Source organism: Schistocerca gregaria, chromosome 4 (genome assembly GCF_023897955.1).
Source record: "Schistocerca gregaria isolate iqSchGreg1 chromosome 4, iqSchGreg1.2, whole genome shotgun sequence".
Classification (NCBI taxonomy): domain Eukaryota; kingdom Metazoa; phylum Arthropoda; class Insecta; order Orthoptera; family Acrididae; genus Schistocerca; species Schistocerca gregaria.
The window spans coordinates 493373889-493388370 of NC_064923.1; the positions used below are offsets into that span (position 1 = coordinate 493373889).

General features: G+C 43.4%; 1 protein-coding gene across 1 annotated transcript in view; it reads right to left on the minus strand.

Moving 5' to 3' along the window:
* The window catches only part of LOC126266626 (neuroendocrine convertase 2), a 1418212-nt gene that overhangs the window by 11579 nt on the left and 1392151 nt on the right, over positions 1–14482 (minus strand). The window contains exon 12 of the mRNA XM_049970986.1: positions 2833–2950. Within this exon, the coding sequence (XP_049826943.1) occupies positions 2833–2950 (118 nt within the window). The remainder of the gene's footprint in view (positions 1–2832; positions 2951–14482) is intronic.

Sequence of the window (14482 nt, forward strand, 5' to 3'; positions counted from 1 at the left end):
TGTTGGCTTCTAAAAATGATGTATTACACATTATCCTATCATGTGTGCCTCATGTCTAATGCAAATATCCAGTTCACCAATACTAAGAAATATGTATAAAATCTTCCTGGTTTTCAGGCCAGATAATTTTGAATAAAATACTCAACCTTTTGATTGCTATCTCTGCCATCATCATTAGGACTAAAAACCAAAGACTTCCAGAGCTGGTACAATTCTCTGTTTATACAGGTTTGATTGCAGATTATGGCACCACTCAGAGAGGGCCAAAATGAAACATGGGTGGAAAGTGAGTTGTACAGCTTTTAATAGCCACAGTCCACTGTGGGACTGTTGAAGTCAGTTGGTGTAAGGGGCCAACACCATATTTGAAACTGTTGCTCTCCAAACATCTGTGTTTGCTTTCTTTCAATATACAATGCTCTGCTAAGTGTGTACCCATTGTCTCTGTTAAAATCATTGGTATTTATTCTAATTTTGGCTGCCTCCCTTATGATGGAATGCCAATAAGTTGACATACATGCTAAGACTCTCAACCTATGGTTGGCCCGTGAGATGGTGCTGCCATACGTCAAACAGATGTCAACTGCGTTTTTTAAGTAGGAACCCCTATTTTTTATTACATATTCGTGTAGTACATAAAGAAATATGAATGTTTTAGTTGGACCACTTTTTTCGCTTTGTGACAGATGGCACTGTAAAAGTCACAAATGTATAAGTACGTGGTATCACGTATCATTCTGCCAGTGCAGATGGTACTTGCTTCGTGATACATTACCCGTTTTAAAATGGACCATTTACCAATTGCGGAAAAGGTCAATATTGTGTTGATGTATGGCTATAGTGATCAAAATGCCCAACGGGCGTGTACTATGTATGCTGCTCGGTATCCTGGATGACATCATCCAAGTGTCCGGACTGTTCGCTGGATAGTTACGTTATTTAAGGAAACAGGAAGTGTTTAGCCACGTGTGAAACGTCAACCATGACCTGCAAACAAATGATGATGCCCAAATAGGTGTTTTAGCTGCTGTCGCAGCTAATCCGCACGTCAGTAGCAGACAAATTGCACAAGAATCGGGAATCTCAAAAATGTCTGTGTTGAGACTGCTACATCAACATTGATTGCACTCGTACCATATTTCTGTGCATCAGGAATTGCATGGGATGACTTTGAACATCATGTACAGTTCTGCTGCGGGGCACAAGAGAAATTACGGGATGAGGACAGATTTTTTGCATGCATTCTATTCAGCGACAAAGCATCATTCACCAACAGCGGTAACACAAACTGGCATAATATGCACTATTGGGCAACAGAAAATCCATGATGGCTGTAACAAGTGGAACATCAGCGACCTTGGTGGGTTAATGTATGGTGCGGCATTATGGAAGGAAGGATAATTGGCCCCCATGTTATTGATGGCAATCTAAATTTTGCAATGTATGCTGATTTCCTATGTAATGTTCTACTGATGTTACTACAAGATGTTTCACTGCATGATAGAATGGCGATGTACTTCCAACATGACAGATGTCCGGCACATAGCTCACATGTGAATTAAGATAGCAAATAGCCTTCAACTTTCCCCACAGAAAGAAATCCGGGGACATCTGATCCGATGAACATGCGGGCCATGGTATTGCCCGCACGTTCACCGGATCAGCGGTATTGAATAACATATTTCATGACAGGTGGATTGGTCGTCGAAGCACCATACCATGGCCCACACGTTCCCCGGATCAGATGTCCCCGGATTTCTTACTGTGGGGAAAGTTGAAGGCTATTTGCTATTATGATCCACCAACAATATTGTCCCATGCATGGTATTATTACATATGTAATCAGTGGCTGATACCTCATGCCAAAATCATGAGTTTATGTTTTATTATGTTTTTAGGATCTTTAAACTGTTATACAAGTTATTGGGGAATCAAAACCACATCACAACAGAACATTTTTCACAGATACTGAGCAGTTATAATGATATAAGTCATGATAAAAAAGGTGTCAAGTGCTTCTGTCTTTATAAGACTTGATTCATACACTGTGATCTCCAGAAACTGAATTTTACAAAGATATCATTCCATGTCATGGTGGTGGAGTCTTTTTTCATTTATTCTTGTCATTTGCAATTGTTTCTTTAAACAGAACTAGGGAATTGCAGCAAAATGAACAGATCATCAGTGGTAACACTTAACACACCCATAATACACATATGATTTTGTCTAGAAGAGCATTCCATTATATAATTTTTGTACAGATAATATATAATTTGATGCTGTAACAACAGCAAAACAAAAATTCATTCAAAAATAAACTTATGGTTCATTGACCTAACAGGATGCCCACATATTCAGTTCCTCAACTCTTTCAGTTGTTGGAAACTGCAGAAATACTCGTATCAATTGCAGTTCCATCAGAGACAGATGATAATCTGAATTCAATAGTGCTCTAGTTCTTTGCCATTGGTGACTGCTTAAGTATGTCTAAGCAGACAATTTTCACTGCTTTTGTAGTTTAATTATAATGCATTGATTCATAAGCACATGTATTTTTAAAACTGTTTTCATGGCAAAGTCTAGTTTGATGTTGATTAGAAAAAGTGTATGTATGTCATTTGGGTTGTCATACTACAGAATCTCTGGCTCTGAATTATTTCTTTTCCAAGTGCAGGAACATCATCATTTACATAACAATAACTGGCCATATATCATGCTGTCTGGGAAAATCCAATTTGTGAAATGGGACTTGATGAACACACACACACACACACACACACACACACACACACACACACACACACACACACACACAGATTTACAATTACGTACCTCTAATGTCCATGTGCCCTGTGGATACTCTCCCCATGTGTGAGTTGTCATGAATGGCCATTTGGTGAACCCATCGCGATGATCATCATCATTAACACGCCTGCTCAAGATCATCGATCTGTACAGAATAAGTAATCAAATTTGTTAAAATAATACCACCAAACTTCATTTGATATATTTACAAGTGCCTCGCAGATGCCAGCACATATAAAATCAATTCACAAGAAAAATAGTTTTTTGACTGTCTGCCCTATCACTGACAAATTGTAAACAAAGAAATTCGGAGAATGACACAGGTCCATTACCTATGGCATCATCAGAGGTTCATTATAAAAAGGGAAACTTCAGTACTTTTATAGTATCCGAGCCATGCCAAAAGAAATTGTGAAAACATCAAGGATAATCTCAAGACCAGATATTAACAATTCTCCTCCAACTGAACTCTACAATGAACTGAACAGTGTGCTAGCAACAATGCTGCTTTCTTATTGTCCTTGTTTTAAAGTACAGGCAATTCTTTACATATAACAATGTCTACCAAAAATACTAGTGTCAATCGATGTCTCTGCATCCCCATTCCTCTTACTGCTCTAGATCTAAGCCAACCTGGTCCATGTGTAAATATGGCCTGCCTATGAAACTATTGAAAGCCCTGATAAAATATTTCAGCATCACCACTCTGCACAGTGCATGATTGACAGTTAACCATCAATAGGTGGAACAATCACACTTGCGAGAGGGTTGCTTTGAATTGCGAGTGAGACACAGTTTATGTCAGCACTGTTGTCCACTTGTACTGCCCATGAATTCACAGCTCCTATTGCAGAGAACTTTGTGTGGTTTGATTTTGACTGATTCTTCCAGTTTCAGAACAGTCAGTTACCCAGAGTGTTGGCATGTTATAAATAAAAGGGTTCTTCAAGAACCATATAGTAGTCTGATCTCTCCATAGATGCCCCTTTTGATGTACTAGCACTTGTGATACAACAGTCTGTATCATTGATGATTGGGGCATGTGAGCAACATCACTACAGCAATGCCACTGGACCATGGTTTTATAATAATGTTAATTTAACCAAGTTCAGTGCTTGTGAAGGCGTCAGGTACTAACTCAAGTTTCTGTTTTACCTTGTTAAATGAGCTTAGAATAACTTGGTTCACACCTCTGCAGCTGACATGGTTGAGAAGGAAGGTAGTATTGTGTGACAGGGGTTGTTTTCTAATTGGCCACTGTGAGGTAAAGGAGATGCAGTTCAATAGCCGAAGCCTACACACATATAATTACCTCACACAATTATTAAGTTGCAGCTAGTGAGTCTACAAACAGTTATCTTAACAGTTTAAGTCAGTATGACCAATAATTCAACAAATATACATGTTCAAAGTCAATAATTTCTCACTGGAGTACAGCTGCCAAAAAACATAGTCAAATAAACAAGTAGTTAACAAGTATGACCTTTTGCTGTCAGACAGAAATTTCATAACACAAGAAAGTGGCAAAAAATGTAGCCTAGCAGACAATGTTGCCTATTATGATAATGCCAGTGTAAAAAGGCAAGAGAGGGCAGGATTCCAATTTTTTTTAAACTGATATGGTAAATTGGCAAATGGGTTCTGCCATACGTCCTAATATTGACATGGGTGTATACAAAATTTATTTTAGATCTAACAACTGATAGTTATCCACATAGTACTTGTAAGGTAGATTACCTTGATACTTAAAAGGTAACCATTTTTCACTAGCATGTGCAAAGGACATCTTTTATGTTATTAGTATGAACATGCATGTCACCTTTTTGGTTATATAATTGTAAAGTCAAATTATTGTGATTAAATTCAAGTTATCCGATGACAAAAAGTTGCTTATATTTCAATAATGTTAGGCTGGTAATGAAAATCAAAAATATAAAATTTAAAGAAATCAGAGTGACTGAGAAAACATTGTAGAGCAAGGGGAAAAAAATGGCGCATTAATACTCTTGAAGTGGAGAAATTGTGAATAAACTTTAAAAAATGCTTTTTCAGATCTGATGAGTCTGTGCATACAGAATTTCACAGCTGATCACATTAATGGATGTATTTCATTATTTTCATGCTTTCTATTTTCAACTGTATACTTGTAGTTGAACCAAAGGTATTTTGTAACTTACACTTTTGTGTCGATTGGGTGAAGTATAAGAAGATGAATGTGGAAAGTCTCACAAAACTACCTCAAATTGACCTGCCCTTGTCTCTACAGTTTTCCACATTACTGTACAGTCATGACATCTGAAGTGCTGAATTTGTAGTTGTGTGACTGCCTGTGGTGCTGTGTTGACATCTTAGTATTTGGGGTGGTCCCATTTTAACCCAAGTGAACATCTTTTTGACCTTGAAAATTTCATACTAATCTCTTTATTCCTCATAAAAATGTATTTTGTTTCTTTGGTTGATGTGCTTGGCTCTGTAAGTTAAATAGGGTCTATACATGTACACACCAACAGTATTGTATAGTCTTGATCGTGATAAGCACTGTTTGCTACAGTACCATTGTGTAAAACTGAATGTGTAATGAGCTAGCCAACATGGACCTTCAGTGTCCACAGACAAATAGTATGCCACTAGTGTGATACAGTTACACAACAATGGGATCAGATGACCTCACAGGAATTACTGCCATAATTATTTTGTGCTAGAAATTGGCCGTGATCCAGATTGTTGGGCCAGTTCCTTTCTGCAGTTTGATGAGGGTCATACAAGGACGAGAGAAAAAAGACTGAGGACACTATAACAGCACCATTCTGTAAATGTCTGCATCCATCGTGACTGCCAAAAGTGCATCTAGTAATCGAAATAATTTCCCGTGGGGAAAAAAAAAAAAAGAAAAAAGCGAAGCTGAAACTTCCTGGTAGATTAAAACTGTGTGCTGTATTGATTGAGACTTGAATTTTGAACCTTTGACTTTCATGTGCAAGTGCTATACTCAATGAACTACCCAAGCACGATTCATGACCTGTCCTCACAGCTTTACTTCTGCCACTACCTCATCTCCTACCTTCCAAGCTTCACAAGAGCTCTCCAGGGAAACTTGTAAGACCAGCACTCCTGGAAGAAAGGATACTGCAGAGACTTCGTTTAGCCACAGCCTGGGAGATGTTTCCAGAATGAAATTTTCATTCTACTGTGGACTGTACACTGATATAAAACTTCCTGGCATATTAAAACTGCGTGTCAGACTGAGACTCGAACTTAGGACCTTTGTCTTTCATGGACAAGTGCTCACTGACTGAGCTGTGCTCGGGACCTCTGTGTTTTACAGGCAAGTGCAGCTGTCCAGCTCACTTCGTGCAGCACTTGCCTGCAAAAGGTAAAGGTCCCGAGTCCAACTAAGTCATTAGAGCACTTTTCCATGAAAGGCTCGGTCCAGCACATCGTTTTAATCTGCCAGGAACTTTAAAATCAATGCCACGCCACTGCAGAGTGAAAATTTCATTCCAAAAGCCAAGATACTTACAGCAGTTGGTAAAGTCAAAATATTTCCCATGGTAATAGGTAATGTTACATCTTTAGTTACTAGATTCACAGACAATCATGCCTAGAAATTCTTGAGAATTTTTTAATGAACAGATGCTCTGTGCAACAGATTGCAAGAGATTGCCACCCGCCCTCACCCTCTCCTTTCCACTTCCTTGTAGATGCCTGTGAACGTAGCTCAGTTGGAAATTGTGTCAGTCTCCGACAACCTGTTCGTCAAAAAAATATAAAATTTTTCTCTCCTTTCTCCGCATCATTCCTGAAGCAGTGAAGCCTTGGCAAGTATTTGTAACTAGTACGGTTTCTCCCTCCTTTATTATCTTTATCGTGCAAATGGAGCAGCTAGCAGTTACTGCAGTCAGTCAAGCATAGCCAGTACTTTTATAACGAGGTTTTCGCTTTCTCCTTCGGCTCTTCTGACCTATATTTAATGGTGTTGCAGAATCACGTGTGTCTCATTAAGAAGAACTTTCCCTGCACCTATGTTACGCAAAACCGGTAATGTAGAAAAACATGATAACGAGAATGCTCGAAGTGCGCCATTCAGCAGGTGACAGTAAATTGAGGTTGCTCGATCCTTTAGAACAAAGGGGTGGAAACGTCCAGCATTCAGGGTCAAAAGGTGTTTTTGTGCATGGGCCAAGTTGTATTGTTTGAACTCGACACATAATTACGTCGAAAATAGACATCAATGAAAGATAAGGATTGGAAAGGGAAAATTTGGAGAAATATTCTACCTTATTAAAGGAAACAATTTATTTTTGTTTTCTCCACAAGTTTCAACATTATGTACTAGTTTCACTAGGTTTTTTTTTTAAATTGTTGATCATTTAGCTCTAGTAACACACGTGCAGGCGCCAGAAATCTTGTGTCTTCGCAGTAAAATACAACAAAATTTTGATCTGCCAGCACGAAAAGTAAGAAGAGTTCATCCGACAGATGATTATTACCACAAAGATGTTCCACTTAACAGTTACAGAAAAAAGTATCGCTTATATGAACTATATAGCGATAACTGACCCCAGAATAATTTAGAGAAGACAAAAAAAACTTTAAACGTTCATTCATCAAAAATTAAATGAGGTTGAAGGATATAACACTGAGTGTTAGTTCGAAACTTGGTGGCCAGAGAAGAGGACTTTTCAAGCTAAATGAGTTGAATCTATTAAGCACAGATATCTGATGGTGTGAACAATCTACATATTCTGTGGGAGAAGTAAGTCAATTTAGAAGGAGCTAATAGCAGCTGTATCAAGAAAGACTTCCAACTATGAAATGTCCTATTGATTTATTCATTTAACTAACGGACATGGTTTTGGTGCAATTTTCTAGCAAAATACACTATAGTTTTTGCCTTATACTTAGAAATGGTCGATATGACTTTCATTGGTTGTGTCGTACACGTCACATCAGAAGTCAATTTCTTGCCAAACTCGCTGCAGCATGTCAGGTGGGAAGCGTTCAGCTTTGCTATAGATTTTCGCTCTGAGTTCTAGCAGAGAAGGCGGTAAGGGTGGTACAAAAATGGTATCCTTGATAATTCCCCAAACGAAAGTCTCAGGTCTGGCGATCTCTTCAAGCTCCAGTGTTTCACTAGTGCCTGTTGTTGCTTGGGCAAAAGCGTCTCACAGGGACTCAACAGTGACCCAATGTCCTGTTGCATGTCATTCAATTGGACGCCACTTCGACGATTTGTGTGCCCTTATCCTGTGTCAGTTATCGAATGGAGGAAACGGGCCCTAAAGTTTAAAACAGAATATGAACCACATGACATCTCTGGCGACTCCTCATATCGTTGAGAGGTGAAGATTAGGTTAAAACGCAGACTGAGAAATCCTTAGTCCGACTCTGGGATTCAACCCTGCAAATTCTCCGTTTACAGGAATGTGCTTTACTGGGGCAGACCACCTTCCCTTGTGTCGTTTTACTTATCTGTTTCGTTGTCATTTTTCGTCATCATTTCTGTGCCGATGTCGCATGACGCCTTTTAAATACCATCAATGAAAACTTCACTTAGAATATTTATTACAGAGGGTGACCAGTCCCCTAACCGAACAAGCTGAGCTATGGTGCCGGCAAGCCCTCACTCAAAGTCTACAGTAAAAGACGTGGTACAAATTCTCCCACTAAAACAAACCTTAGCTAAATCTTAGAGGAACCTGGGGATGCTCAAAAACAGCAAAAATTAAAAACTTAGTGAGATATATGGTGCTGAAGGAGGTTTCTGATACTCCTCCACTCCATAGTTCTGGCACATAGCAGGACGCTATTCAGTGTCCCATAAGGCAGCTTATCACAATATGGAGTGATTCAGTTGCCCCTATCGATTCGTTTTATGCAATCCACACTACGCCTGTATCAGGAGCCTGGCAGGGAACATAAACAACTGCTAAAAGACGATACATACTTCGTTTCAAAAGTTGTCACTGGTGATGTAAATTGGTTTTATGGCTATGATCCTGAAACCAAGCATTAGTCGCCGCAAAGTAAGAGTCCTTCCTCATCTCTGACAGGAAAGCCTTGACAAGAAGCAGTAAATTCTTGTTGATTAGATTTTTTACTGGATTGTTTATCAAGAGTTCGTCTCTCCCAATCAGACGGTCAATAAAGAGTTCTAGTAAGACGATTGAGGGACGTCTTGGAGAGAAAATTTTCACAAATGCGGCATGCGTACGACTGAGTACCCCACGAAGACAGACGATGGACCGTCGTCTACAGCCTACGTTATCCAGGAATAGCATTTTTTTTTACTAAAAACGAGATGACATTTGTTTCCGACTCGCCGTACTCACCAGCGGTATCTACGTGTGACTTCTTCCTTTCCCCCAAGGTCAAAATCAAGTTGAAAGGGCGGTACAGTGAAGGAGATTCAAACGGAATTGCAAACGATACTAAAAGTCGTAAGGAATAAAAACCTCCAGGATGCATTTCAGAAGTGGCAGAAATGTAGGTGACTCCTTTGAAGCTGATGGTGCAGAACAAGATCTAGATAAGGTTGTAATGATTTTAATTAATATATTTCAGGAGTGTTTGGACAGCACTTTGTACATCAATCCATATACTTTGTCAATGGTTTTCACAAAGTTTTTAAGGAAACATAGTAAAAAATATTGGGGTTAACAAGAAGATTGTTAACAACAGCCCTCTAACCAAGCTGTACTTCATTCCGAGCAGGTCATTCTTTTGCACAATTTTGGTGTCTACAATCCTTCCCTTTCCTCTCGCACAGAAATCAGTTGTTAGTTTTACCTCTCCAGAACTACACTACTTGTATTCCTCTTACTAGATTAATGTAGGCTGTAGTCTAATATTCTCATATGTCTAAAACTGCTACAGACATTCTAAGGCAAGAGAGAGAGAGAGAGAGAGAGAGAGAGAGAGAGAGAGAGAGAGAGAGAGAGCAAAATGCAAAGTTATAAACTTTGGAGGCCTATGGATGAAAGTATGACGCTGCAAAGCAAATTACCGCTCAGCTGTCTAGGATAGTAAACATGGACATGTCGACATCAGGGTACAACAAAGCCTTTGCGAACTTCGACAGTAGCCACCCCTCCCAGACAGGCCTTTGAACAATATACCCAAATGTCAGCATTTGAGTGAGGACGTATGGTTGGACTCAAAGAAGCTATCAGCGAGTTGTGATGGATGCCCCTACTCGACGATGTTGGTAAAAATGGATAAACCATTGCCTAACACAAGCTTCATGAAGGAAGTGGTTGACCTAGAGAATGGACAGAACCTGAGGACCAGGCAGTCGCCTGAGAGGCACTCAGAGCCCCGGATTCATCATTTTCATCGATACGACATAGAACAGGTGCTTCAGTAATCGCAAGGCGACTCTCAGAAAGGGGGATGAGCTCACGGCGGACTTTGCACCGAATATTATTGACCTCGGTACACCAGAAACCACGTTTGCAGTTGTGTCGGGCATATTTGGCCTGGAATCTCGTTGATAAGAGTAGAATTGTTTTAGGCGATGATTCCTACTTCGAAGTGAACCCCAATAATCAGCGAAGGCGTGCCTGGAGAGGGAAAGTCAATAATATTCTACGCCCTGTTTGGTTGCCCTTGATGGCAAGCCATCCTGGGCTCACATTTCAGCGAGATAATGCCCACCGGCACACAGCGACAGGCTACCACTAATTGTCTCCGTGCTAGCTGAAACCTACCTTGGCCAGCGTGGTCGATGGGTCTCTCCAAAATCGTGAACGTTTTGAGCAATAAGGGTAGGGCCCACGAACCAGCTCGAGATTTTCACGATCTAACGCGCCTATTGGACAGAATCTGGCATGATATCCCTCAGGAGGAAACCCAGCAACTATATCATTCAATAGCTTCACAAACTGAGCAAGTCCATAACGCGTTGTTTTACCTCTGGCCCTTAAGCAAAAAGTTCTTTTGCATAGGGGCCAGAGGTGGAACAACGCGTTATGGACTTGCTCAGTTTGTGAAGCTATTTCTCTTGATTAAATCATCCAAGTTTTCTGAACATGTGATCATTTGTACGTCTGTACGTGTGCATCAGAAATACCCGATTATCGTCCCAGTCGGATAATTCCTTTTTGATGTGTTGTATTCCAATTTTTTAATTTTTTTTGGACTGTATATATACAATGCTGTCGCATGCCGGGAAAGAGTACTGCACATAGTAATTGCGGTTACACTACCATCCATTAAAATTACGACACAAGAAAAGATAGCAAATAACTAAGTAGTAGAATGAGATTTTCACTCTGCAGCGGAGTGTGCGCTGATATGAAACTTCCTGGAAGATCTGCAAGTTTCGCAGGAGAGCTTCTGTAAAGTTTGGAAGGTAGGAGACGGATAGTGGCAGAAGTAAAGCTGTGAGTACCGGGCGTGAGTCGTGCTTCGGTAGCTCAGATGGGCGGCAGTCTGCCGCCGGCAGTGCTGCGAGGCGGTCACGCGCCAGAGCGCTGCGGGCGAGGCGCGCGCGGTGTGTTTGTGTTTACTTCGGCCGTTGTAAGTGCCGTTTTCCCTTCTAGACCACCATGGCGCACAACTATCGGAAGAAGACATTACGTTTCAACTTTTGTTCCGACTTTGCCCGACCCAAGGCCCTGGAGGTAGAACGATTTATTCGCGATGAAGTTAAGATACCACCAACGGATATAATTGGTATCCACTTGTCGATAGTTAGCAGTACCGTCTACGTCAAAATGATCAACGATGTGGCGTGCGACAAGGTGCTTCAAGAGGCAAAACGTGGACTGCGCTTCTGCCATTCCGACGGCAACGTCGGACCCGTTACCGTCGATCACGCAGGTCTCGGCACACGGACGATAAGGATTTTCGAACTGCCGTTCGAACTACCTGCAGACGTCGTCATCGAGGCGCTCCGTCCCTATGGCAACGTTCTGGAACATGTTGCCGAACGATGGGTACAATTTCAGACATATCCCGTTTTAAACGGTGTTAGACAGGTCCGCATCGAGTTGCAGAAACACGTGCCTTCTTATCTACGTATCGGAGGCTGCCGTGCCATTATAATGTACGACGGCCAACCTCGAACCTGTTCCGGTTGCGGGAAAGAAGGTCACCTACGGTCTGAATGCATTCAACGACGTGTCGCGCAGCTCCCGTTGTCGGAAGCGTCCGTCACACCCACTATGACCGCCCTACCGGTCACTTACGCAGCGGCTCTTGCCACGTCTACAGTTTCGTCCAGTCCGTCGCCCGTTCCTTCCGATCGGCACGTCCCACCGTCCCAGTCACCTATGCACAGTGCGGACGTCCCACCTGACAACCTTGCCGCCGAACAGGCTCCCGCACCGGACGCTAAGGAGAACAGTACTTCTTCACAACACCTGTTTGACAATTTCATTGTACCCACCGACGCATTCGAACCAGGTCGACGCTCTTCCTTGCCGTCGTCCGACACTGAGGAACACGTGCGCAAACAACGCTCGCCACGTAGGCGCAAACGCCGTCGCCGTTCACCCACGGGCTCTCAAAGCGTCGCCACCCGCGACGACGAAGACGACACCCAACCAACCGACATTTCCATGCAGAGGTCGGCGGACAACTTTCACGATGATCAAGACATTTCGCAGGACGGGACCTCTATGGAGGTCGCCACGCACAATGTAACGATCGGTGCGCCGGTTGAGACGCTTGTCTCCCCGCCGACAACTCCAGATCTCTCTCACCACGACGCAATTCCCATGGACATTGGACGGACCCATGGCATAGGAGCATGGGCCGACGAGATTGAGGAAGATACGCCCCCTCCTCCGGATGAGTTGCCTCCGCCGGACAAGGCTGCCTGTTAACATCAAAAGCGAGGCCCTGCACCTGATGGGACGGGACTTCCTGTCGGTGCCCTCCTCTTACTTGCCTTGGTGATGGTAGATGCGCGTCCACCACCACTGAAACAAACGTATCGGTTTGCCACGCTGAACATCAACATGATCGGCACTGTACCCAAGCTGCAACTCCTATGTGACATGCTTCGGGCCTCTGACGTCGACGTCGCCCTTCTTCAGGAAGTACGCGTTGCCACACTACCACCAGTCTACGGCTACGACTCATACACGTCCACATGTGATCAATCAGGGCGTGGAGTGGCTTTCTACATACGCGAAGGAATCCCACTCAAGGACACGACAATCCTTCCCTGGGGAAGAGGCATGGCTGTTACCATCTTCGACACGCGCGTCATCAATATCTACGCTCCGTCTGGCTCCACGAACCGTCGGCAGTGGTCCACTTTCTTCGGACATGACGTGGCGCCCCTGTTTTCTGGACGCTATGATCGCCTTATCATGGGAGGCGATTTCAACTGTGTCCTCCATCCGCAGGACCAAATGCCTGGTTATTCGCCATGCCCGGCGCTTCTCACCTTAATCGAAGATTTTCACCTAGTGGACGTTTGGGAGAAAATTCATGGCAATACCCCCGGTTTCACCCATTATACAGCACATTCTGCGAGCAGACTGGACCGGTTATATGTCTCTGCCCACCTTGGCAATGACGTCGCCCAAGCTGAACGGTGGCCCCTTGCATTCTCGGACCACTGCGCCGTCATTTGCTCCCTGGCTCTGCCACCTCAGTCAGTGTGGCGCAGCAGAGGTTACTGGAAGCTTAATACCTCCCTCCTTAATGATCCACACTGCCGACAATGTATTGCCACTACGTGGGCGTCTTGCGAAAGACGCCTTCCGCAGTACACATCCACGGTCCATTGGTGGCTCAAATGTGCCAAACCTGCGATCAGAAAGGCCTTCTTAACAATGTGGCAAGGAAGCAGCAGCATGGCATCGAGACACCACAAATTTTTACTACGCCGTCCTCCGTGAGCTCGATGCACTCCCTCCATCACCTGACACCCATAGGGAACGACAACGTACCAAAGCTCGTCTCCTCTCTCTTCAACGTGCACGACTGCATGGTGTCGTGGTGCGTTCCCGACGACAAGACCTCCTCCACGACGAAACCCCATCCACAATCCATGCCGCATCCGACCACAGTCGTCGACGTCGACTCTTCGTCTCCCACATCACGAACATCGATGGTGTTCACCACACAACACAGGCGGCGGTGGTGTCTGCCTTTGCTGAACATTATCGCCAATTTTATGATGATGAACAGATGGTGACGCCCATTCCTGATGATCTCCGTCCTTCCCCTGACCGGACACTCACCGTAGCGGAGTCAACGTCCATGATGTCTGCAATCACCGCAGAAGAGGTAGTAGATGCGATCAACAGAGGGGCCAAGAACAAATCACCAGGACCAGATGGTCTCCCAGTGAGTTTTACCGGGCGTTCACCACGTTGATGGTTCCTCGCTGGACGGAAATGATTCAGGAACTCTTTACTCCATCCTTCCCAATTCCACCTGAATTCGTCACTGGCATTCTTCTACCTGTGCCTAAACCGAAGAGAGGGTCTCATGTCTCTGCATATCGCACCCTTACACTCCTGAATGCAGACTATAAAATCTATGCACGCCTCTTAGCAGCGCGCATGCGCACCGTCTTACCTACGGTCCTTTCACCTGAGCAGACTGCACGTGGTTGTGGGGCCACCTTACAAACAGCCCTAGGAGAATGCCGTGACCTCATTGCACTGGCGTCGGTTTGTCGCCTTCGTGCAGCACTGGTATCCGTCGATTTCAC